Raw genomic sequence first — 27326 nt, forward strand, 5'->3', positions numbered from 1 at the left:
CAGCCTAACTTTTAGAAAAGGTTTTAATTAACTGATTTTTTTTTTTTTTGCAAAGTATTTTATTCATAGATGAACTTTAACAATAAAAAACCTTATTTTGTTTTTATCTTGAATAATATTGAGCAATATGTCTAATAAAAAGGCCATTGAGACACTTAAATTAAGTAATGAATAATAAAATAAAATAAATAGATAAATAAAAATCAGTAAACTTTATTTTAGGATACTTAAGTCAGGAGTAACTAAGTATATTTACTCATATTATACTCATTATATTGTACTTAAGATTTTTTAAAACTTTTAGCTTCTTGTACCTTACTTGAGTATTTCCATTTTATGCAGCTTTACACTTCTACTTCACGACATCTAAGAGGGATATACAGTACTTAAATTTTTAAATGAAAACTTTTGTTACTACTTATTTTATAGACTGACATTAATGATACAAAATATAATCAACAAATAAATTATGATGAATTATTACAGATGAATGTAAAACTTTATTGATCCTCAGAGGGGACATTCACAAACTACCTTTATCATAAATAATATTCAGAAATAATGAGAACTTTTGGGTCTTAAAATATATTTTGAAGCTACTGCTAAATACTTCTGTACTTTTACTAACAAAGTATTTCTACTCTGATATTACTACTTTTACTTCTGAGTACTTCCTCCACGTCTGTTTGCATCTCTGCTGTGATTTTAAACCTTTATGAATAAAAGCAAAGATGATGTAAAATCGAGTTTTTAATATTACAGTAACATTTTGCAGATCAGTGTTTAGTCCAACATCAACGACAGAAACGTTCTCCTGAGATTATTATAAAATCCAGTAAATATAAAAATTATACAAACAAGTGACGTCATGGAAAAAAAACATAAATCAACATGTGTATAAAGTGTAGAACAGACAAACTGTTTCAGTTAGAGAACACGTGGGATTAAACTAATGTGTGACCTGAATTTACAACAATAAGTCATCAGACTGAACAGATTAAAGTTTTATCGACACACAGATGATTTCTATCATAATTTCACAGACACACAGGATCAAACTCAGCTGACGGACAGTTCAGACTCCAGCTGTGACGGCGGCTCATCTGATACAGCTGCTGCAAAACTCCAACAGAACCAGGAAGTGCACTGGATTCTAATGCATCAATATATTATTGAAATATAAATACCCCAAATAAACTCAGATTAGTGGTTAAAATGATGTTAATAAAGAAAGTGTGAGAGCTTTTATGTGTGTGTTCAGTTTATGAAAACTACCCACACCACTTTAATAATGTTGAAAACCAGCCGTGCACTGTTTCTGTTTATAATAAATCAGGTGTCTGCACATACGGATATGTTCACACATTTGTTGCCACAGACGGTCGCTGCAGTCTGGATACAGTTTGGGCTGCTTTGTATTATACGGAAAACCTGGTGGGACTTTCAGGCACAGTACTAAACTGATTCCATTTTGACTCAATGAACAGGGACGACTTTGTGTTTGTAGGTCATTTTACATCAGTGTTTAAAAATGACATGTGGTGTTCCCCCAGGCTCCATCCTGGGACCTCTACTGTTTAACACTTACATGCTACCACTGGCTCAGATTATAGTCCCTTTTAGGACCGACATCACAGTGACATCATGTTATCACCTGGAGGTGCAGCTGCCTCTCCCCCACAGGGCTGTAGGCTCCATAGGAGTGTTAAAATGTGTTTGTCTTGTTGTGTTATTGGGAGCCAGAATAGAAGGAGTCATGGCTCAAAACCAGCCGCCACTGCCCGTCAACAAAAACAAAGACAACTATGGTTAAATGTGATAAGACCAAAGGACTGGACGGAGGCCATCATCAAAAATGCTCACATGTGCAGCGCACACTTCATATCAGGTTAGGGAAAAAGTATTTCCTGTTGTAGGGATGAATAAGGTTATGTGTATTAAGGGTTATCATGTCCACCTCATCAGAAACTGGGGAGGGATTAAGAGGAAGATTGGATTTCTCTGCAACGCTAACTTTTTAGCACATTAGCTAACGTTAGCTTCCATAGCAAAACAAACAAGTGTGGTCCTCCTTTGTAAGATTGGCTTCCTGTGACATCATCCATCCACTGAGTGAGAGCATACGGGTCGGCCAGTCTGGTCCCGTTGGTCAGTGTTTACTTATTCCAGTAACACTGGCGGTCCCGGAGAGTGAGTGACCTGACATGGTGCGTTGGTAAATTCAGTCTGACGCTCTACACTAAAATGAGAGCCCTGTTGGTGGAAGAAACGCAGCGTTATATTTCTACATGAATGAACCAACGGTTAAGTTAATCACACATCATTCACTCCGCTCGGCGCTCTGCTGCTCCGTCTCCACAGACAGAGTGTCCAGAGTGCGCTCTGCCACTCTGAGAGTGCGCTGCTCTGGATAACCCAACGCTACATTCAGACAGCGCTCCCAATTTATCAACGCTCCAGTTTGTGTCAGAGTGCGCTCCCACACTCACAATGAGTGTTTCTGAACGCACCACTCACATCATCTTCCTCCATCGTCTAAAACAAGACAACACAACTTGTTAGCTAGTGCTAGCTAATGTCTGTGGAGAACTGTTTTGCCTCCAGCTAAGCCCCGCCCACCAAAAAACATCATACCGTTTACTAACAGTAAAAGGGTCTATAAAAAAACAATAAAATATGTCACCATGATTATGCAGATGACACACATTGACACATCATCAGGGGGACTATGGTCCGTTATGACCTGGACAAATCACAAACTGGATGTGCCACAATTTTCTTCATCTAAACAAACTGAGGTCATTGTTTTTGAAGCCAAAGAGGAGCTTTGGCTTTTGATGTTTTATTACAAGCAGTCTGAACTACCTTGCTGCTGAAATGTGCTTTATAAATACACTTTCAATGCAGGAAGGTTGAATTAAACTTTAAAGTGATGATCTACAGGATCTGATTTTGGTGACATATGGTGATATGAGGTCATCACTTGGCACTAATCCAACAGACTCTAATAAACTGACGTTCCCCGTCAGCTGCTTGTCCTCCTCACAGGTTCATCTGTTGTTTGTTGCTTCGGGTTCTTCAAACATCGAGTGTTTACAACAGCAAAGAGAAAATATCCATGCAGTGGGCAAAGGCTGCATCAGTGTTATGTTAGGGTGCACATATTAAAGTGGAAATCAACCACTGTGCAACCAAAACAGGAAGAGGATAACACTTTAGTTTTCCTTGCTTGCTATCAGTAGCTATCCAAAGTTACTGCCCCCAGAGGAGGAAATGACGGTTAGTGGAACAACTGCAGTAACAGTGGAAAATAAACTGCAGTGTTTCCTGTGTTGGTGGAAGCTGCAACTCTGACAAACACAGAGAGAGAGATCCAGTTTGTCTTTGTGACAGAGACGCCAACAGTGATGCCACTTTAAGTTTGGTACTTTAAATCCACGTTAGATTACAGAAGGTTCTTCAGCTGAGAGGAGAAGAGTTTGTAGACTGTAGATGTGATGATGATGATGGTGGTGATGGTGGTGATGATGATGGTGATGATGATGATGATGATGGTCAGTTAGTGTCAAGCAGCAGCTTTAGTTTCCCATTCCTGTAAAAACGGTAACAAAATGACTGAAATGAAATGACTGACATCAGTGTGTGTGTGCGTGTGTGTGTGTGTGTGACTGACCTTCCTCCTCTGGAAAACCTTCCCGTGTTCAATGAAGAGTGATGAAGGAGCTCGTCTCAGAGAGTTTTTAGCCGAGGCCGTCCGTCGCAGCAGAGGGTTCAGGAAACCAGCCTGGACCAGCAGAGGTTACAGCAGACACCAGTGAAACCAGTGAAACCAGTGAGCAGAGGAGGTAAAACCAGAGTGTAGCTCAGCTCTAATACAGAACATGTAAACCATGACTGATTCTCTGAACTCACAGCAGGAGGTTTTACTTCTATATTTACACTGAACAAATATCAAAACACAAACATGTGCATCCCACCTGAGCGCGCTCACTGCAGACGGCCAGCGACTGTCTGAAGGTGCGTTTGTTTTGCTTCCCAGCAGACGCTAGGTTGATCTCTGACCCCGCCCTCAGCTGCACTGTCCTCCTTCCCGTCAGCTCCAGCTTCTGAACGCTTCGCTCCACCTCCACAGACTTCCTGTCTGAAACACACAAACAAAAAATAAAGTCTTTACTGAAGCTGTTTTGGGCTTCAAAAAAATTCAAGTAGAAACAGGGGAGATTTTTTTGATTAATTTAAAATGCAGGTCCTTGTTTCGTCCCGTGAATAGAAGACTTCCTGTACGCGCTGAGACTCACTGTGGCTGGTGAAGACGGTGTTGCTGTAGGTCACTGAGTCTCTGGACGACACCGAGCTGCAGCGAGAGTCCTGAGAGCTCTGGAGCTGAGACATCACAAACACACCAATCATTATTATTAATATCTGTCATAATCAATAACCAGGCAGGTCTCTGTGGAGTACAGAAGCCCACTGCTGCCACAAAACTACACATCTAAAACTAAAGAAAACTGAAAATAAATCAGAGTCTGATGATTCTGACATCATTAATATCATTACTTTATGTTTGAAATGTTTGTGCTGTGCTGTGAGGAGCGTACCATGTGCTCCAGGATGGAGGTGTTGGAGTAGACGGGCTGGTCTCGGCCGGTCCCACTCAGGTGGAACGGGTCGTCCATGTAGGTGTTGGGGGTGGGGAACCTTCGAGTCTGCAGCCCACTGAGGAGAGAAGAGACAAAACTACAGAAGGAGCATGACGACCGGAGGAGCAGACAGAGGGGTGTGTCTTACCTGAGAGCTCCACCTGTGAGCTCCTGTGTGCTGTTGTCATGGTGACTGTGATGGGCAGCTCCGTCCTGCAGCAGCTTCAACCATCGCTCCTTCTCACCTGAACTACTCACCTGGAGGGCAGATGAAACCATGAACACGACTGTATGAACGAATGAAATGACCTCCTGTTTCCTGTCCTGTCAGCTCACCTCCAGCACGGCCACCTGGTCACCGAGCATGCTCAGTGTGATCCTGTAGGAGTGGTTGGTGTCGGGCCCGGCTCTGACCTCACAGCCTCTGAGCTGGATGGTGTACTGAGGCGACCTCTTCACCTCTTCCTCCTCTTCCTCCTCCTCCTCCTCCTCCTCCTCTCCGAACATGTTGAGGAGCCCCGCCTCCACCTGACACAGTAAACTCTGCCACTGACAGTTCATCAGCACGCTCAGCACACCTGTCAATCAAACACACCTGAGGTCAGAGGTCACGCTAACATGACATCATCCAATGACTGTTCAGTTAAAGGAGCTTAACACTGTTCTTCTTTAGTGCAGAACAGTGGAAAGTACTAGATGTTGTTTGCACACAGCTCTCAACATGGACGTGGCTGAGCTGGAGGCTAGCAGCTAACAGCGCTAACAGTGCTAACAACATGACAACAACATAAGGGGCATAAGCACATACAGCCAGCAGCAGCAGCGACAGGGCTTGACGCTAACTTTTTCAACTTAGGAGCACATGTGCTCCTTTTTCAACTTAGGAGCACATGTGCTCCTAAGTTGAAAAAGTAAGGAGCGCACAAAGAACTTTAGGGGCACAATGTAAATTGATCAAATAATGTGTTTTCCGTAATAGACGTGATGCAAATAGACATTTACAAGCAAAATTATTTAATGAACTTGTATACAAAATGCATGGAAAGGTAAAATCATCAAGTTTTGAAAAAGTATTGCAATTTAATTTTGTCTTTAATGTTATTATCTTATATATATTATCTTTGCAATATGATTATCTTATATAATGTTATTACTATCCTAAAACATTCTCCACGTCGGTGGAGAACGGTCCCTAACTGCAGGGAGAACGGAGCAGGTTTCCCTGGAGGTCCGCCGCTTAACCCAGTCTGTCTCCTCCGCCACACTTTGACTTATTTCCACGCTGCCGACAGTGGGACTTATATTCATTGTGCTGACAGCGGCTTGGAAAACGGCCTATAACCGTGTCACACGGGGAAGAGGGAAGGCTGCTGGAGTTCCTCCAACATTTGCGGTTAGAGTATCGTATTTTTTTATTGACAAAAATATAGGCTGCTTCGGCTGATTTTTTTATGCTTTTATGGTTTTATGCTGATTTTTTTTATAGTTACCTGGCAGGGGAGATACCATGATCTAGAGGGTGGTTCACCCAGGGCGAGGCTCGGTCATTGCACTCCGATTGAGCTGACCTCTGCAAATTCCCCAAATGTGGGAATCTCAACTGCATAATCTTTTTTAGGGCGGCAGTAGCTCAGTCCATAGGGACTTGGGTTGGGAACCGGAGGGTCGCCTGTTTGAGTCCCCGTCCAGACCAAATATGGAGCACTGACTGGTGGCTGGAGAGGTGCCAGTTCACCTCCTGGGCACTGCCAAGGTGCCCTTGAGCAAGGCACCTAACCCCCCAACCGCTCAGAGCGCCTGTCATGGACAGCCCACTCTGACATCTCTCCACTTAATGCATGTATAGGTCCTGCTTGTGCATGTGTGTGTTTGGACCTGACAACAGAGTGAAAAAATTGAATTTCCCCTCAGTGATTAATAAAGTATATAAAAAAATTTTTTTTAAAAATGTGCCCCTAAATATTTTTTACAGTTCGCACACACCTATTTTTAGTCGCAAATGCGAGTGAAACACTCGCACTGTTGAGCGCTGCCTGGACTTTAGAGATACACCTAATTAAGGGCTTCACTGCACTTGCAGACTCGTGGACTTTGCAGGGTACATGTCCCGGAAGTTTGGAGTGCAGAGGGCTCCAACTCTACGACTCATCCAGTCCATGAGGGGCCAGAATTTGTTCTGGTGGCGCGCTGGCAGAAGTGGAGCGTTGTGGATCAATGAAAACAGTAAACAGTGTTTGGGTGGTAATGCGTTAATGTAATTATATCACCCAAAATCTTGTTGGTAACGTGTTGCGTTACTTCAGAACTGCTAAAACTTAAAAAAAAAAAAATCCATACGTGAGATTTATATCTGGTTATCTGCAGGAACACATGAGCAGACAGAATTCACCAACTTGCGTGAGGACACTTGAACGTTTCCACAGCGCTGACTGAACTAAACTTGAGACCTGTCGATTAGCAGCTTTATTTTATACAGTCCACACTTGGTCCACGCAAGGGACTCGAACTGGCAACCTCCTGGTTCCCAATCCAAGTCCCGGCAGATGGAGCTACTGCAGCTTTAACAGCACTCTCTCTGGTTTACAGACTTTAATAATAGTAATAATAACACTCATGACATCAGTACCTTTGTCTTTGCTGAGGCTGCAGTGAGCTGAAGGTTTCTCCTCCTCAGAGTCACTCTGGACTGTACTGGACTGAAGAGACACGAAAAACACACAGAAACTTTAAACCAACACTTTTTATTATTGTGTCATGTGAATAAATGTGCCGAACAGGACCAGAGAGCTGAGGCACATTCACACACAGCTAAAGGTTTCACAGTCTGACATTCATTACTCACTGACGGGAACATTTACGATGGAGCACTGGAAACATCTGATCTGAAATACGTGTTAAATAATCAACCTCACCTTCTTTTTCAAAGTGAAACACGTCAGCATTAAACACACATTTACATTAATATTTCAGAACCACCTGAATGATGGTCTCACCCTGCAGGACAGCAGCTGGTCTGATCTGACCAGAGACAACGAGCTCCGACTCTCCACCTCAGCTCCAACACTCACCTCCTCTATCACCTGCACACACACACACACACACACACACACACACACACACACACACACACGTACAATACAGCTGATAATTTATAGATTCATCAATAATACTGAAATGAATCAAATTAAAATTCAGTAAATGATCAGCTGTCCTGGAAACACCACACTGAGTTGGTGTGTAAAATACAGGTCACCGTTACGTGGCTGGATGACGATCGATTGTTTGGTCTTGTGCAGAAAAAGGTCCAATACTAACAAGCTGAAAGGGGGCATATCTCCACCTATCGTAGAGGAGTCGCACATACTTGGCTCAGTAAATGGATTCCCCTCCCGTGCTTGTATACTGGGACAAGGACAGTAGGCCAGTTAAATGTCCTCGTCCAGCATCCCACTCCCTATGAATACAGCACAGGGAGTGTTAACAATGAGTGTAGTGAAAGTTGTGTGTGTGTGTCTGACCTTCCTCCACTCGTCGGCCTGCTGGAAGCTGCTGTAGCCCAGCACCAGTGTCTCTGATCCCAGTAACACCAGTTTGAGCTGGTGCTGGATCTTTCTGTTGCTCTTTGACTTGTAGACGAGCTGACAGCCGCGCAGGTTGATCTCCAGCTGAGGGAGCAGGTCCTGAGCACACTTATAACACTGACACACACACACACACACACACACACGCACAAACAATACATCATCTGAAAACTGGGAACCTGAAGATTAATTTCAATTATGACCATTTTTTTTCCAGTCATAAATCTGTAACAGACATTGTGTTTCAGTCAGGTGCCTGATCAAACTTTGAAAGTTGAGACAGGCACAGCACATTATGATGGACGTATATGACGGCCATTCCTGCAATCAATAACATCTCATTAAGTCCAGTTCTGACTAAAGATTCGTGACGAGACCAAACCGTTTTACAACGTGCAGAGAAAAGTTGCAGCGGAGCTCGATGATGTCACCTGACACTCAGCTGCTCCACGTCCACTGCAGCACTTCCAACGCAAGCGACAGAATAAAATTAGAAATGGGGCGTCCAACAAGACCAAGCTTGATCAAATCCAAAGTCAACGCAGCCGTCTACTAAGAGATTTTAGGGCACTTCATGCTTCTGTCTGCTGACCAGCTTTATGGAGATGCTGATTTCTTTTTCCAGCAGGACTTAGCCACAGAGGCAAACCTTCTTGTACTTAGTTTGCTGACCATGGTGTTACTGTGTTTGACTGGCCAACCAACTCACCTGAACTGAACCCCACAGAGAATCTATGGCGTATTGTCAAGTGGAGGATGAGAGACACCAGACCCAACAATACAGACGAGCTGAAGGCCTCTATCAAATCAACCTGGGCGTCCATAACACCTCAGCAGTGCCACAGGCTGATGGCCTCCATGTCACGCCACACTCATGCAGTTATTCGTGCAAATGGAGTGCATACATTAACATACTTTTAAGAAGGTCGACATTTCTGTATCACTTTATATGAAAGTTTCACTTTTTGAAACTTTTCCATTATATTCAAATTTTTTGAGATGCACCTGTACAATAGGTGAAAACAACACATTTACTCTACATGGTTTTTGCCCAAAACCGCACGAGACAAGCATAAAGTGGACACGTCTGCAAAGAGAAGACACATTGTTACCCACAGAACCTATTTTCATTCAGATATCTTGAGGTCAGGGGTCATGGGACCCCTGTGAACATGACCATGCCAGTTTTTCCGCTCGCCAAAAATTAGCCTAAATTTGGAGCATTATTCCCTAGAAGCAGAATTCTTAGGTTATCTAGTTTCATATCACACCAGTATCATCACTCCAGCTTCAAAACTCAGCCCACTACAGCCTCTGACAGACAGGACTATTGTTGGGGATCACTGGCAGCCTGGCAGGTTTCAGAGTTCATGTAAAAACAAGATTTGACTGTTGTAGTTGCCTCTTGTGGAAAACTTATTAAATAAGTAAAATCAATATTCTGTACAGTAACTGAAGCTGTCAGATAAATGTGAAGGAGTAAAAAGAGAAAGAAGAGACTCGAGTGCAGCAGCAGAACTCACCAGCAGCACGTTGCTCCTGATGATGAACAGCTGTTTGGTCCACTGTCCGAGCCACTTCCTCTTCCACAGGTAACCACACAGGCGGGACTCGGGGATGGGTCTCAGGCAGGGCTGGGAGGCGCTCCACTGGATGTAGTGAGCTCTGTCCTTCACAGACTCCTCCTCATCATCATCATCCTCCCCATATGACTCATAGTGACTGCTGTCTGACTCCGCCTTCTCTGAGGGAGGGACCAGGACGTGTTTATGAAAGGTTTACAACATGTTTCTGTGTGTGTGTGTGTGTGTGTGTGTGTTGGGGGGTACCAGTGTTAGTCGTGGTCGTGTCAGGTAGGTACGGTTCTGCCTCCTCGTAGGTATCTTCATCATCATCACCTCCGAGGCCGCCTGGAGGGAGCGGCGGCACCACAGGGCCCTGCGTGGATGGATGAAGGGGTTTAAAGACACTTCAGCAGTACGGTGCAGAGTTTTCAGCTGAATATGACGGATGACTGACTGACTGAGCGCTGCATGCCGACGTGTTTGTTCTGTCAGCTGACAGTTACGTGGTTGCTGCACACCGGCACACAGAAATGAAGCAGACCCCTTGACAACAGCCTGACAACGACGTTAGTTATTCTTTATTTTAAGTGAGTAATCCCAATACCAGACGAATCAGTCAACTCAAAGGTCTGGACTCAGGCGACAGGAGGAGCAAACTGAACCTGTTGAAACCACAGATGATTTCATCACAGAAGCTCCTGTGAGGAGGAACAGATGGGCACATATGTGAGGTCACTGTCACTGGAGCTGCCAGATTGAAAAGATCTTTAAAAGTAACTCCGTCGTGTCAGACAATGGATCAACATCAGGGGCATGACAGTCCTGAGAGACGCAGTCTGGGCTTTTCTGAGCTGCGTTCACAAGCTGTTTTATTCGTCATAGATCTTAACAACAATTTACAGAAAGAACAAAGCAGACATGTCTTGTTGCATGATCCAAACCTAAATCAAAACTCACCATTTTCAGCGCGTAGGCTGTTAGCTTGGAGGTTGTTGTTTCCTGTAGTGAAGGGGATTTGGAAACAGTAACACGCAGTTAGTGGAAGGCCAAAATAACTGGCCAATGACAGGTTTACAGCCACGCGCTGTGTCTCAGTTCAGGGGCTGCAGCCTTAGAAGGACGCTGCCTTCACAGTCGACGTCAGCCGCGTCCTTTGAAGACCGCATCAGCCAAATCAAACGGTCTCTGAAATGGGACGGTCTGGTCTGCGGAGGACTTCCTGGTTGCATCACCAGTTGTTCTCGCCCCAACCCTTTGGAGTTACTGTTACCTAGCAACCAGCCGCGCTTGACGAAAGCAGGAGTAAGCTAGTAAGGTAGTTAGCCCTAAATCATGGACCCAGAGATTGTTATTATACATATGTTTAATTTAATACTTGAGGAGATGATTCACCGCTGGAGACGCCGCCGTCTGATATATTTCAGGCTGATGGAGCGTTTTCAAGTAAACTTATGAAATTCAGATTGTTTAAGCTGTGTGCTTTTAGCTAACGTAATGCTAACAACAGTTAACCGTTAGCTAGTCAACAACTGTTAGTTAACTTCACTTAATATATTCATCACCAGCACGCAATGCATCCTGGGATAGGTTGGGCCACGAAGGATTCATCCGTTGCATCCTCCAAATTCTGGGAAAGAAGGCTGCATGTCTCTGCCGCATCTGAAGGAGCCTTCGAAACTGGACGGCCTTGGTCGCGCCGATGTGACGCAATCGGTCTTCGAAGGCTGCAGCCCCTGAACTGAGACACAGCTGCTGTCTCCATCCGGTGAGTCAAACTACCCCGAAAGTCTTTTACGTTCAAGTGACACAGACTCCTCGTGGTCGTAGTAATTTTGAGTCTTTCAGAGGTGAGGTGACGTTGTTATAGAGGGAGGAGGTCAACAAGACACCAGAGACCACAGTCCCCCTGACCACATGATTACAGCTGGAACCACCTGACCTCGACGTATAGGTGATTTTAACTCCTTAAACCTGATCAAGTTATTTCTGTGTCCAAACCAAAACTTAACCACAGATCAGAAAACACTCCTGTAAGTCCTTCTGGAGGGCACGGACTTGTTGTGTTCACGCTACTCTTTTAGCACAAAAGATGACAGATTATTTGTGAATGAAACAAATAAATAAACTTCTTGAATTTGTGGGACAAACCAGCAGCTTCTTTATACCTCCACAGTTTGGGCTCAAACCTCTGTCACACTATTGAGATAAATTGAGACAGATAAACCACCTGGTAAACAGAGTCAGGGAGAGAACGTGCTCAGGGTTAAATGTTGGACAGGGTTCCTACAACTTAATTTTATTGAGACTTTTTTTAAGCCACTCAGAATGAAACCAGTTTTACAGTAACCCAAACTGCATTTTGAAGTTGCAATTGTAAGAGGTTTTGGGACATCGAGCTTTTTATGTCACACAGGCGACATTATTACACATTATTTTGAGATTTTACAGTGCAGTGTCAGAAAAAAAATGTAAAATCCTACGTCCATTGTCTGAGCATTTTTAAGGTGTTTTAAATGTTGATTTAAAACATTTTAATACGAATGAAGGTCTTCTTTTTAGATAAATGAATTCAATGCCTTGTAAGACATTTTAAGGATCTGCAGGACCCCCGTCAGACACTATGAGACAGGACATTAACACTTTGCAAACCTCCACACTGTCACCATCCTCTCAGCCTAACGTCACACTGCTGATCTGAACCGAAGCTTCATGCAGCCACTGAATCTAAAATAACGTCTGCAAACTGGTTACATATGAACCAAATTTCCCAGAGTTAGTGGGTGTGTGTGTGTGTGTGTGTGTGTGTGTGTGTGTGTGTTGTGTTCATCCATCACGTAGACCAGATGCTAATCAGCTGCCATCAGTGACCACTTCCTCCCTCTGCAGAGCTCTCAGCCAATAGGAGGACAGATAGAGGGGAGATGGCCTCATATGTAAACACTGAGCATCCTGTCACTCCCTCCAACACACACACACACACACACACACACACACAGAAACCCTGCCGTCTCCTCCCAAACCTCAGGAGGACTCAGTCTGTCATTACTGACCCACATCACTAACCCTCCTCCTCCTTCTTCTTCTTCTCCTGTTATCTAAAATAAAAAAGTGCTTTTTTTATCAAACCTCGGGGGAACCATCGTGAGCATCAGGAGGTCAGAGAGTGCAGGAGAGTCAAACATCTACAGTGTGAAGACAACGACAGAATCGTTTCATCTGTAGGGCTGCAACGGTATGAGATTTTCACGGTCTGACAACCGTCTCGCAGTAGTAAATATCGCAGTATTAAAATATTAGAGAATCATTATGAGAATGATCCTTAAAGGAATGAAGACAGAAGGGTTATTGTTGCTTGAATAAACTGAAACTTTTAGTTAATGAACTTTGTGTAAATGTCTCCTCTTAGAAAATAACTCAAACAAAAGAGAGATTCAACGTTCAGATACATTTTTTTCAATATCATAAAACAAATGTACACAGTACGATTATTGTCAGCTTTCATATTAGATTAAATTGCGTCATTTCTCTTGTAGTAAAAGATGCTCCTGTGCAGTGCTATGGAAGTACTCAGAGGGGTCGTACACATGCCTCGTCTATAACCATCTGGAAAACATGAGGTCAGGCGCTGGGTGCTCATGGACTGGACACAAGCTCTGTTTTCTGCGCCCTCAAATTCACTGTTTTCAATGTAGAGGCACAACAGGTGAGCTCAAACACCAGAGCGACACCATCTTAGCTTGTATGCATCAGGGCGTGACGGCTGCACCCTGAGATAAACTTAGTTCAACTTTCAGAACACAGCGGCGTGCATCGTGCACCCTAGGTCATGTCACGGGGAACCACCAATCACAGCTGACAGATATCTTTCCTTCTTTTCCTTCTTGATCATTTTAATAGGCCGACACACAAACAGCATCTAGAAGGAGATCAGCTCTGACCTCAGGACTTCAGGTAAATAGGCCATGATACGATACACTTCTTAAGGTTGCTTAGCAACCTCAGATGCAACCTGCCACCGGGCTCTCAAAATCTGGCACAAAAAGGCAGAAGAGGCCGTACACATGCTGCATCTTTAACAGCCTGGCAAATGTGAGGTCGGGCACTGGGCATTACTCTTTAATAACAGTGACAATAGTGTGAAATGGCATCACAATGAGACAGAGCCTGAAGTCAAAGGGAAAGTTTGTGAAGCTGAAACCATGAAATGTTTTTACAGGAAAATGACTTCAACCATCAAAATAGTGAGTCAGTGCAGGTTGGAGTGTATCCCAGCATGCATTGGGTGAGGAAAGTGAGAGATGTGTGTGACTCACCCCGTTTGTCAGCCACACAGGTGAGTCCTGATTTAAGAGCAGCTTAGAGGACCGGACTCCGTCTGCACAAACAAACACACCTGTCTTTTATACCATGAACACTGGAATCATGTTTCATCTCCTGCCTTTATAAATATTATCAGAACTCTGATTTCAGGTCAACACAATTGTTAAAAAAAATCTCAACTGTGTCACTTTTTAACACAAGTCGAAACATCAGGAAATATTCTACAGTCTCTGACTGGACACGTGATTTACTCTCAGTGTTACCTGTTCCAGGTGTGTCTGACAGCTCGTTGCTAGGAGACGATGACGGACAGCTCATGATCATGTACTCAGCATCTTCCACTAGAGACACAACAGACACTTCAGCAGAGTTATTACTGCAGTTAGTTCACAGAGTCATCTCACTGGTTTTAGTGGCACTGCAGCCCAGTCGCTAGAGGAAAAGACGGCCATTTTATGCTCCTGGGAATCACCGATAGTTTATTGGTACGTTTCATTTCAGTGTCTCTGAAGTGACGTAGTATATGAGCTGACTTTGTCATCAGGAGGTGGAGGGGATGGTGGATTGTGAGTCACCTAGGTGAGACGCCTGCCAAGCTGCACACCACTGTCAAAGACCAACAACAAAAACAATTGTTTTTTAGTGAGACATTGCTCTATTTCCAGCAGCTGTTAAGCTACCAAATGTGGGTGTAACGACCGTCAGCGAGTGTAGTGCTGAAAGCATTGTTTTTTACTAAGACGTGATCACATGATCTATTCCTGACCATAACCAAGTGTTTTTTGTAACTAAACCGACCCACATATAAACCACAGCGTCATTTAAAGTTTCAATCTACACTCACAGGCCACTTTATTAGGTACACCTTGCTGGTATCAGGTTGGACCTCCGTTTAAATTCTTGGTGTCACAGACTCAACAAGGAGCTGGAAACATTCCTCAGAGATGTTGGTCCATATTGACATGATGACATCACACAGTTGATCGATGATGAGAATCTCCCGTTCCAGCACATCCCAAAGGTGCTCTATTGGACTGAGATCTGGTGACTGTGGAGGCCATTGGAGTACAGTGAACTCATTGTCATGTTTGAGATGATGTGAGCTTTGTGACATGGTGCGTTATCCTGCTGGAAGTAGCCATCAGAAGATGGGTACACTGTGGTCATAAAGGGATGGACACGCTCAGCAACAATACTCAGGTAGGCTGTGGTGTTTAAACCATGCTCAGTTGGTACTAAGAAAATCTCCCCCACACCATTACACCACCAGCAGCAGCCTGAAGCGTTGATACAAGGCAGGATGGATCCATGCTTCCATCTGAATGTGGTTTTTCCAATCTTCTATTGTCCAGTTTTGGTGAATTGTAGCCTCAGTTTCCTGTTGTTAGCTGACAGGAGTGGCACCTGGTGTGGTCTTCTGCTGCTGTAGCCCATCTGCTTCAAGGTTGGACAAGGTGTTGTTGCTTCAGAGATGCTCTTCTGCACACCTTGGTTGGAACCAGTGCTTATTTGACTTCCTGTTGCCTTTCTATCATCTTGAACCAGTCTGGCCATTCTCCTCTGACCTCTGGCATCAACAAGGCATTTTGGCTCACTGGATATTTGCTCTTTTTGGGACCATCCTCTGTAAACCCTAGAGATGGTTGTGCTGAAAATCCCAGTAAACACTCAGACCAGCCCGTCTGGCACCAACAACCATGCCACGTTCAAAGTCACTTCAATCACCTTTCTTCATCATTCTCATGCTCCGTTTGAACTTCAGCAGCTCGTCTTCACCATGTCTACATGACTAAATGTTAATGAGTTGCTGCCACCTGATTGGCTGATTAGATATTTGTGTTAATGAGCAGTTGAACAGGTGTACCTAATAAAGTGCCTGGTACATGTATCTGCTACGTAATAATGCACAAATGTAACAGAAATGGACAATGCAAACATTTTTCTGGTGATTGGTTGAAACAGCAGCAGTAACAGCAGTAGTATTAATAGCAGTGGGCTAGTCGCACTAACAGTAGCAGTCGTAGTATTCTTACCAGGAGTGTCATTGGTTTGCAGTTTGGACAGCAGCTCTGAGATGGATTTCTTCTGAGCCTGAGCGATGTAACTCAAGTTCTCTGAGTCCAGAACAGACAGGAAGGACGGCAGGTCCCAGATCAGCTTGGCCAGCACTACACACATGGACAGACAGGACAGACTGTGATGAACCGTTCCTGTATTCCACCAGGGGTCCCTGCATCTGGCTGTTTCTGATTTGGTGTTACAGGTGCTTAATGGAGGGTCATCAGCTGGATGGGCTACACCTGGGCCAGGTGTCCTCTGCACATAAACACCTCCCTCCTTTACAGTTGCTCTCTTCTTCCCTTGCTGCTGTTTGTTTTGGTTATCACAGACATTTCTACATGACTGGTTACTGACGTTCATTCTGTTCCTTATCATCACTTTTTGTAAATAAATATGCTGTTAACTTTCAGTGTTGGTGTCTGGTCTCCCGTCTTTGTCGCAGCCTCTGAGCTGGTTGTGAGAAGACAGACAGGTGGACAGCTGGACACAAAGACGCCTCAGCTGTCTGCGTGTTTGGTCTCATTAACAAAGTAAAATAGTTTGGCAGACTTTATGTCTGAGTCATCCTTTAACTGTTGACGGAGAAGCAGAGCGATGAGTCATGTTTATTTACACACTCAGTATCTGTCTCTATCAAACACTCGTTACACTTCAACAGTGCTGGAATGTAACAAGTACATTTACTCAAATGTTGTACTCAAGTACAAGCTAGAGGTACCTGTAGGCCTATGTAACTAATAATGCCTATTATGCTTCTGCTCCACTACATTTATCTGACACTTTTAGTTACTACTCACTTTACCAATCAATATTTTTGCACTCAAAACATGAAACTATCCTACAGCTACCAAACAATCAGTAAATTAACAGGCGACTACTTTGATGGCTGAAGTCATTTTTTATGTAAAAACATTTCCTGGCTCAAGCTTCACTCGTGTGAGGATTATCTGCAGCTGTACATCTTTATGATTTAATCTACACAAACGTTTTAAATGATTTTCAAAAGCTGAAAACTTTGGAGTGACTTTTAAATAGCTACAATTTGGTAACCTATAAGATAACACGATAAATGTTATATAGTAGCCTACATTATGTATAAGCTAACATGCTAAATATTGCACATCTATATTTAGGTATAAGCTAACATGCTAATATTTCATATAGCCTATCTACATTTATGTAGAAGCTAACATGCTAAATATAGCTTATTTACATGTATAAGCTAACATGCAAAATATTACATTTAGCCTATCTACATTTATTTAAGCTCACACTCTAAATATAGCCTATCTATATTTATGTGTAAGCTAACATATTAAATATTATAGCCCATCTTCATTTATGTATAACCTAACATACTAAATATAGCATATCTACATATATGTAACCTAACATGCTAAATATAAGGCTACACATTTATGTTCTATCTACATTTATGTTTAAGATACTAAATATTATATTGCTTCCATTTATGTATTAGCTAACATGCTAAGTGTTACATGTAGCCTATCTAGGACTGTTTAAATAAAAGTCAAGATGCTAAATATAACATATAGCCTGTCTACATTTATTTATAAGCTAACATGCTAAATATTATAGCCTATCTGCATTTATTTCTGAGCTAGCATACCAAGTAAAACTTATCTACACGTATAAGCTAACATGCTAAATATTACATAAAACCTATCTACATTTATGTAGAAGCTAACATGCTAAATATTACATAGCCTAAGTAGTTTTTCACTTAAAAGAAATTTGCTTTGGTTTATCTCCATTTATCTTCCCTTGTCCTTTATTATGCTCTATATTTCCACTGATGTATAAGCTAACATGCTAAATATTATAACTTGTCTACATTTAGGCTGTGTATAAGCTAACGTGCTAATTACTATGTAGCTAATATCCATGCTTATGTGTAAGTTAACATGCTAAATATTACATAGCTTAAATCTACATTAATGTATGCTAAACACAAATGTCAACATGCTGTAAAATTTAATTTCTAACCTTAGCATGTAATGTTTAGCATATTATATTTATATACTAGCATGCTAACATGCAAAATGGTAGTTCTGTATTCATCAAATCTAGTCAAACTTCTTTTATCCATGTATTTGTCTTTCATGACCACATTGCTGCAGATTTTAAAAGAACAAAAATCAAAGTTAAAAACATGTAAAAGTCTTTTAATGATCAATGTTTCTGTGTATCCGTCCTCGACTGTTTTTAAATAATTTCTTTAAGTTTCATGAGTCATAAACAGACCGAAACTCATGAGTGTCCAGTTCAGTTTGTCATCAGCAGGTTGATAAAACATGAAAACTGTCATGAAGTCAGTCTGTGTTCATGTTATGAATGAAGCTGTTGTTGCTCTCTTCACTGGATGAATACTGACTTTGTGTTTTGGCTTCTTAAGAGTAAAGAGCTCAAATCATTGAAGGCAGCGATGCGAGACGCCTCCAACTCCATATTATCCTCCACAGATAAAAATACAAGCTCAATATTTTCCTCTGACAGGGGTCATGTCGGCCCGCTGTCTCTGTGGGTATGCTGTCAATAATCAGTGTGATGCTGAGTTTGTCTCAGAGGTCCTTAAAATAAGCTTTCAGCCTCTCCAGCGCAGGCTCTTGTTCATGGTTAATTCATGTATGTTAATATAAACATGGCTCTGTGGGGGTTATGAATGTCATATTTTACAATAGTGGTATTTTCAAACATGCAAACAAATAAAAAACTTAAGAATGTCCGTCTTCACAGAAGCTGCTGTCTGTTTAAGACAGAAGAGGTCAGGATATTTGTTCTATTAATGAGTGAATGAAACACTGAACTGACGGCACCTGTCCAGGTAACGTTTCCCATCACAAACACTCGGATGTTCTGGCCTTCACATGTTAACTGATGTGATCCACACTGATAAGCTGCTGCTAATGTTTAACACAGAATAAAGACTGTGTGTGTACTGTACGTGTTATATCATTTAAGACCTGAAGGTCCCTGTGCACACACTGACAAACAGGAAGTTGCCTGTAGAAGAAAATAATTATGTTGCAGGAACATTTACAGCAGATTTTTCATCAGGAGGAAATGTACCTTAAAGACACTCATCAACTATTCAATATGTTTACTTTCTATTAACACTCACCACAAACAGGACCTGTAGAACCACCCCTGTGACCAACAGAACAACTTACAGTATGGGACCCCTAGAGACCCTTCAGGGACCACTAACACATCCTTAATAATCTCTAAAACCTTCTCAGGGACCAATCTAACTTCCTCAAAGACCACTAGAACCATTTGAAGGACCCCTGGAACTATAACTATAGGAATCTTCTTTACAATCTTCTTAATGACTAACAGAGCCCCCAAACAGACCTGGAGAACCTCCTCAGTAACCACTAAAACTTTTTACACCATCCACAGGACCCCTGAAACATCTGTATTGACTTAAGAGAGTTCTACACACACCAAAAGACCATTTTCAGTAACCACTAAAACCATCAAAAGGACCCTCAGAACCTCCACTGAAGAAACAGTATAACCATCTAAAGACTTTTAGAACCTTCTCCCAGACAATTAGAACCTCCTAAAATACTTAGAGCCCACCTTGAAGACCCCTAGAACTTTCTTAATGACCACTAAAACTTCCTGCAGAGCTAGAATCTCACAAAAGACCCTCGGAGCCTCCTGACTACAACAACAACAACAACAACAACAACAACAGAAAAAGCTCTTAGAACCACTTTAAGGACCATCAAAACCTCCCCAGTGACCACTAGAGCATCCCATAGAACTACTGCAACCACCTAAAGGGCCCCTAGAACCACCTTATAGACCATGTGTTGGAACATGTTTTATGGTTTTATGTTGTCTTACAAGTCAAAGACAAATTTCTGCCTTCAGCATGCATAAGGTAGACAATAAAGTATTATTCTATTCTATTCTATTCTATTCTATCAAACATCCTAAAGAAACAATTTAACATCCTGAAGACCTCTAGAACCTCCTTCCTGACAATTAGAACCACATAAAGGATTTCTAGACCTACCCAAGAGACCCCTAGAACCTTCTCCATGACTACTATAACTTCCTACAGGACTTTAAGAACCTCAAAAAGGACCCCCAGAACCTCCACAATGACCATCAAAACCTTTTAAAGAACAACTGCAACCACCTAAAATTTCCCTAGAACCACCTTGAGTGACTACTAGAGCATCCTAAAAAACAACATAACCACCTTAAGACCTTTAGAGCGTCCTTCCTGACAATTGGAACCTCCTAAAAATCTTCTAAGGGCAATTAAGACACCCATAGAACCTTCTAAATGACAACTAGAAGAGAGGAGCCCGAGAACCTCCTTCCTGACCATTAAAATCCCCCAATGGACCCTTAGAATCTCCTTTGTGACCATTAGAACCTCCTAAAGGACAACTACAACAACCTAAAAGGCCCCTTGAACCATTTTAAGGACCATCAAAACCTCCCCAGTGACCACTAGAACCTAATTAACATAACTATTTAACTACCTAAAGAACTTAAGATCCTCCTCCCTGACAATTAGAACCACCTGCAGTAATGAACCCTAGCTGTCTACACATGACTTCAATAACCTAAAGGACCTCAGGAACCTTGCCCCTGACCACAGATGCTCCGACAATACATTTTTAAATATATTCTAAAGTTGCATTATTATATCACTGACAGGAGTCAGACCCAGTTGGAACCACAGAGAACATGAGCAGTTCCACTGGTTGGAAAGTCTACACAGGACCTCAGTTGTTGGTATAAAGCCAAAGTGTGGTGAATGATCCTGAGAGGTCCGACTGAGCTGATCTCAGAACAGTGTGAATTCTCATCAGAAGGAGTTGGAAATGTAGAAAATGCAGAGACAACAGACAGTGATTGTGTCGGAGCTCCATTCAGACGGACAGAGTGAGTCCATTCACTGTGTGACGGAGTGGGAGACCAAGGTTAAATGTTTCTGATTAACTCGTCTCTGCTGACTTTAAGGATCCTACAGATCTGCTTATCTGCCCACTGCTGTTTTAAACACTGAGCTGTACATACCTCACACACCCACAACACATCAACAACACATCAACAACACATCAACAGCATCATCATAAACAACAACAACGACAGAAACTCCGACACAGAGAAACTGCTGCTGGACTGAGAAATAAAGAGTTTGTGTTAGTGAATGCTGCTTATCTGACCATCAGAATCACTTCCTGTCTCAGGCTTTGATGCTGCAGAACACACACACACAAGCACACACACGCGTGTGCAGATGCACACAGGTTAAAAAATGTCAGTCTATGTGAATGAATGACGGATCATCTGATTCTGATAAAAGACAAATCAACATCCAAAAACTAAAACTATACAAACAGAATCACAACACCAGAATATATATTAAGACGTAAATTAAAAGTTTGTTCTGTTGTTAACGTCTCTCCTCTTAACTGTCCTGTAATGTTTTCACCTCGTGCTGTGGTGAAGTCAGACCTTTTTTATTTATTAACAGAGCAAACAAACTAATGAACAAATAAAAGAAAGACTGACAAACAAATAATGAAAAAACTGACTAACTACCTAAAGAAAGAACACACAAACTAATAAACAAACTAACTTACAAACAAACAAATTAAGGAACACACAAACTAACAAACTAACGAATGAAACAACAAACTAACATAAAATCAAGTGAACAGATAAAAAAATTAATGAACACACAAACTAAGTAATGAACAACAGAATTAAACAAACAATCTGACCAACAAACAAACTAATGAACAAATACACAAACAAACAAAATGAGGAACAAACAACTTTGTAAACAAGTTTGCAAGAAAAAAAAAGCAGATTAACAGAAACTGATTGTAAATGTTTGACAGGAACTCTCAGACAAACTTAGATCTGTATCTTTATGGTCAATGAAACTGTCTGAGGTGAAAAAGTCTGTGTGTGTGTGTGTGTGTGTGTGTGCGCTGCAGGGTGTGGAGCAGCATCTCTTTCATCCTCTGGTTGGTAAAAATAGAAAAACAGGACGTCAGACACAGTTACATTACTGAGCTGCAGTCAGAGACGCTCCGTACACACAGAGTTCAGAAACCAAAAATCTACTGAGCGACTGACAACAGCTGGAACCAAGAACTTCCTCCACGCCACGAGTTCAGCCCCAAACACACAGGAAGTGTTTCAGCAGCTGGAGGCGACTTTTTGTAACAGTGAATTTAATGAGAATGAAGCTTTTTGCTCGCTGTTTTTGTGTTGCTATGCGCCTTTTGCTTCTGCGCTCTAGGCGTCTGGTTGTTGAAAAAACGTCCCCACGTCGCATCCGCTTTTCCCCATTGTCCAATGGGATGATTTGAGGGGCGGGGCTTCTGTGGTGGTCACGACAACAAGTTTACAGTTGGTAAACAATGGAGGAGAAACTGGTGGTAGTGGTTGCTGGATACCCAGAGCTATACGACTTTACAAAGCACAGTTAGCACCATCTCAATAGAAAACAGCAGATAAGTGCAGTACTGTAAACGTCCATGATGGAGGAGAAGCTCCTGGACCAACTGGTGGTACTCCCCATGATCCAGCCTCTTTTTTAGGGTCTCATGTACCCACACAGATCTCTGTTTATCTGCTGACAGCCTCTCACCCTCAACCAGAGCTACAGACAGCACCCTCTGCCTCAACATGGCAGCAGCTACACACTGATTATCATCTCTAAGCATCTTAGCACTGCAGAGGAAGAAGAGGTGGTTAAAAGGCTCCGTTCAGAGCTAAAACTGTGGGAAACATGATAAAAATCTGTTTGTTTAATGTATAAAATGAGGAAGGTTACAGTCTCATCATCACTGCACACATATCTCATGTTTCCAGCTCCTCCCGTTCATGTATGAACATTTCTACACATTTACACCTTTCTCTTTCCTTTCCAGTGTTTCCAAGCACAAATTGAAAATGCTCCTAAAAGCAGCCTGTTAATGTTTTTTTATTTCTGATAGAAAAGACTGACAAAACTACAAAAATCAGAGCCAAGCTGAATAAACCGGATTTATCTCTGTAGCGAGCAGTTAACACATGAAGTAATGACAGTAAATGTGGCCGCAGTCGTCAGTCTGAGCTTTCGTAACAGGACAAAAATGCTAAATTGTCAGTCTGAGTGTAAACAGTCTATTAGCTGCGTCTCCTGGGGGCCACAGGAGGAGGAAGTGATGATGATGATGGAGGATGGAGGACAGAGGGGTGTTTCCGATTGTTGTGCTGCTGTAGTTAACATACCATCGCTGTGATAAAGTCTCCAGGGTTTTCCCTGAGTTAGATATTCCGTCATCACTTTGACAAACTACTGTAAGAAGCTGTGAGAGGATAACATCCCCTGATTTAATATTTATTAACTGTATAAAAAATATTGTAAATGGTTTATAATCAGCCTCACAGAAAAATGTGAGCGACCACGGCGTCTGAACACCACATTACAGAAACAGCGTTGAGGGTCGAGGTGGATGGACGTGTCAAACAAACGTGTGTTAAACCACACACACACCCATACACCCGTCCGCCCTATTCACCTTTTTAATTTAACCAGAAACAGCCCTGAAATCACCATCACCAAAACCACCAGACTCCATTTAAATAAACAGTCATTTTAGTGTGTATGGGAGCAGCATGTTTTCACATCTATCTGGTAATTTGAACCAAACCAGAGTTGGTGACTGTTGGAACAGAGGGGCGGGATTTAAGACCTACACTGCAGCCAGCCACCAGGGGGCGGTCCAGATACACTTTTGGGGGGCTGTCATGTCGTCTATCAAGTGACAACCTCTGAGGCCGAGAAATGAAACTTAAGTGCCAAAACCTGCAGTTCCTCTAATGTCCACTAGAGGCTGGCTCCAACAGTGAGTCAGTCCCCACAGACCTCCATGTTAACATGTAGAAATGAACATGTTTACAGCCTGGCACAAAAACAGTTTTAGTCTCGACAGTTAATTTCAACATTCATGACGCCTGTACAGGGGTGGATATGTATATAACTCAGCTGTTTACATTTCATTAAGTCTTATAGTTAAACATAATTAAGGGCGGGGCTTCTTTGAGTCTACCAATAGTGTCCTCAACTTCTCTATCAGATCCACCCCTCGCTCCTCCACAGCTCCACCCTCTCGCCCAAATATGGTCACTTCTGGCTCCAAAAAACCAAGATGGCGACAGCAGAAATGGCCAAACTCGAGGCTTCAAAACGGGTCCACAAACCAGTGGATGACGTCACAGTAGCTATGTACATTATCTTTATATACAGTCTCTGCGTGAAACTAAAAGTCATCTCTGACTTATTTTAACTTTACATCCATACATCACATTACGATGTGCTTCTGCAACCGTTTCACAGCATTTACTACGTGTTAAAAACTGTGACCATTTATTAATGTATTACCTCAGGCCTTTCTCATTAACTGTTCATACGTTTTCCAATTAAAAGTAATGCACCCGAATGTGTACCCACGTATTTTGAAAGGCTGCGATCACGTGACGAATGCACTGACGGCAGTAAAGAAAGAAGCGGTCCCGAGGGGACGTGTAAGGAAGCAGGGAGGAAGGTTGGGGTGGTGGATGAGTCACAAAAACGTAGACTTTTCCCCGGAGACGTGGTTCAGATCCGTGTGAGCTTGAAGTGAACTAAGTCATCTTAAGCTTCGTCCTCACCATGTTTCCTTTACTGAATCTAAACACGGTAACTTTACCTTAATCACATAACTGTACGTTAAGGATGTAACGTCATTTATGGGGCGCTAATTTGTAGAATATCATACAAACTAAAACAATTCTGTTAAAAGCAAAAGTTATCGTTTCACATGTACTGAACATTAATACACACCTCAAAAATGTTCACAGCTCATAGACACATTATATTTTCATGCTTTATGAACATTAATTAAATATTTATACACATAATATAAATGTTAAAAAAGAGTAAATTGTTACCCTGTGGATAGTGAGGTTATAAAATAAAAAAACACTGTATACACTATAAATTAATAAAAAATATACATATAATTTCAGAGTTAAGATTTACAAATACGAATGAACTCATGTGTTTTTATGTCATATTTCATGTGAGTTTTTTTGTTGTTGTCGTATGTTTAAATACATTCAAATCATTTTTTAAAAGTCTGTTCACCTGTACTCACATCTGTCCAAACGTTTTTTGGATTTGACCATTTCATTTTGCCATTAAAGGGTTTTTGAGGGACTTTTCCTTATCTGGTGTGACGGTCCGAGGACCAAAGGATGTTATATTTTGTAAAACTGTTTTTTATGATACTGAGCTTCATAGATATAGTTGAAATAATCGAAACTGTGCTGCTGCAACACCCTGATTTTTGTGTAAATAATCTTGTTCAGTTTACAATATATATATGTATATATATATATATTTATTTACGTTTATGTTTGTTAATAATTCCTGTTTATTTAACTATATATTTGTTAATACTATTGTTTAAATTTCTTATATTTTCACATATCTTTCCTCTCTTGCAAGGAGCACCTGTAACATAAATAATTTCCCCTCGGGGATCAATAAAGTATTTCTGATTCTGATTCTGATTTAATCATTGAAGGCTTATCTTATCTTTTACATGTGTAATATCACATTAAATAAAAGTCAGATTTAGATGCAGTCACACGTGCAACATCTGACATTTATTTCATGTGATACACAGAACAGATAAAGTTTATATAAAATGTGAATTATCTGGAGTTTGTGAGGTGAAATGTCTGGAAGGTGACCTCATAGTTGTTGAATACACTGTTACATGATGTCACTGTGTTTCTGTCACATGTTTCTGTAGTCGTGTCAAAACAAAGTGAACACAGTACCTTTCTGTTTGTCCATGTCGTCTCAGTGTCTGCTGATCTTCAGTCTCATTTCTCTGCTCCAAAGAGTCCGACACATGAACGATGAGCAGCAGAAGCACAACAGTGAAGTTTCTCAGGCTGTCTGCTCTGTGAGGAGACGCTTCAGCTTTTAAGGTCGAGTCCGGCCTCTCTGTGACATCATGAGGGAGGAGACAGAGGACGGACCGACACACTCATTGTGACTGAGGAGAGAAACACACACACACACCAGTTTAATGTGTGTGTGTGTGTGTGTATGTGTGTAAAAGTCTGGTGATATTTTTCTTCATATAAACAAATCTAATGTTCAGACTCAACAGCACAGTGCATATATCTACAGTGAGGTACAGTGTGTGTATCTACAGCCTGAGATATCTTCTTCCTCTGTGCCACAGGGCTACACTGTTGTTAGAAAAACAGTATGGAAAGTAACTACATGTACTTGGACTTTACTTGAGTATTTCTATTTCAGGGTACTTTATACTTTTCCTGCTCTACATTTCAGAGGCAGATTTGCCTCCAAGAGCACAGCGATCATCTGCTGCTGGTTTATTGGACGCAGCCTTTGTCAGTGACGTCCCAAAGCTATGAAACACACACCTACAGATATCAGAGGAGCTGCTCGCTAAGTATTCTTAAAAGAGAGCTAAAAACGTATCTGTTCACTTTAGACTCGCTCTGACTCTCCTCATACAGGTCTAAAACTATTTCTCTTTACGCTTCTCTTTTAAAATCTGACTTGATTTAATGATTTATAGTGATTTATACACCTCAGTGATTTTATGAATCATTTCTGTTTCATGTTCATTCTATTTTCATGTGAAGCACTCACTGCTTATACTGCTCTTAATATAAAGCACTTTGTGCTGCATTTTTTGTCTGAAAGTTGCTATAAAGTTTATCATTATTTTTATCAGATTACAATTGTATTTACAAAATATATATGCTAGTTTATAAAATATGAAACATTATTATTACAGATTAAACTTCCCAACAGCATGAAGCAGCTCCTCCTCAACCAAGTACTGAAGTACTGCTCATATATTTATACATTATTAATAATGGTCCAATATTATAACACTGACAGTGGGAATTATGCATAAAATGTACTTTGACTTTTTATACTCCGTGTGGTATTGCTGTTTCTACTTAAACAAATGATCTGAATACTTCTTCCACACTGACTAAGTTTACATGCATAATATACGTATATATCTATATATCTATATAGATATATAGATATATATAGATATATATATAGA

The 27326-nt window shown here is 41.6% G+C and overlaps 1 protein-coding gene and 1 non-coding gene across 5 annotated transcripts; one reads left to right on the plus strand and one right to left on the minus strand.

Annotated features, from left to right (window-relative positions):
- Positions 1–740: 740 nt before the first annotated feature.
- LOC117252064 (actin filament-associated protein 1-like 2) lies at positions 741–26185 on the minus strand. Of its 4 annotated transcripts, none has more exons than XM_033618733.2 (17): positions 26047–26185; positions 16140–16274; positions 14370–14447; positions 14100–14161; positions 10744–10785; positions 10051–10159; positions 9745–9965; positions 8159–8338; positions 7634–7720; positions 7267–7336; positions 4977–5218; positions 4789–4898; positions 4599–4716; positions 4299–4383; positions 3978–4141; positions 3674–3784; positions 741–3592 (listed from the first exon to the last, which is right to left on the minus strand). In XM_033618733.2, the coding sequence occupies exons 1-17, from the start codon at positions 26060–26062 to the stop codon at positions 3566–3568; spliced, it is 1857 nt and encodes a 618-aa protein (XP_033474624.2). In that variant the 5' UTR covers positions 26063–26185; the 3' UTR covers positions 741–3565. The 4 variants fall into 4 exon arrangements, with proteins under 4 accessions (XP_033474624.2, XP_033474623.2, XP_078027146.1 ...); XM_033618732.2 differs by having other exon boundaries at positions 14370–14465; XM_078171020.1 differs by lacking the exon at positions 10744–10785.
- LOC117253242 (U1 spliceosomal RNA) lies at positions 6123–6280 on the plus strand. Its single transcript, XR_004501381.2, has one exon. It is a non-coding gene; the product is annotated as a U1 spliceosomal RNA (small nuclear RNA).
- Positions 26186–27326: the final 1141 nt, after the last annotated feature.

The sequence above is a fragment of the Epinephelus lanceolatus genome, chromosome 9, assembly GCF_041903045.1.
Source record: "Epinephelus lanceolatus isolate andai-2023 chromosome 9, ASM4190304v1, whole genome shotgun sequence".
NCBI lineage: Eukaryota > Metazoa > Chordata > Actinopteri > Perciformes > Serranidae > Epinephelus > Epinephelus lanceolatus.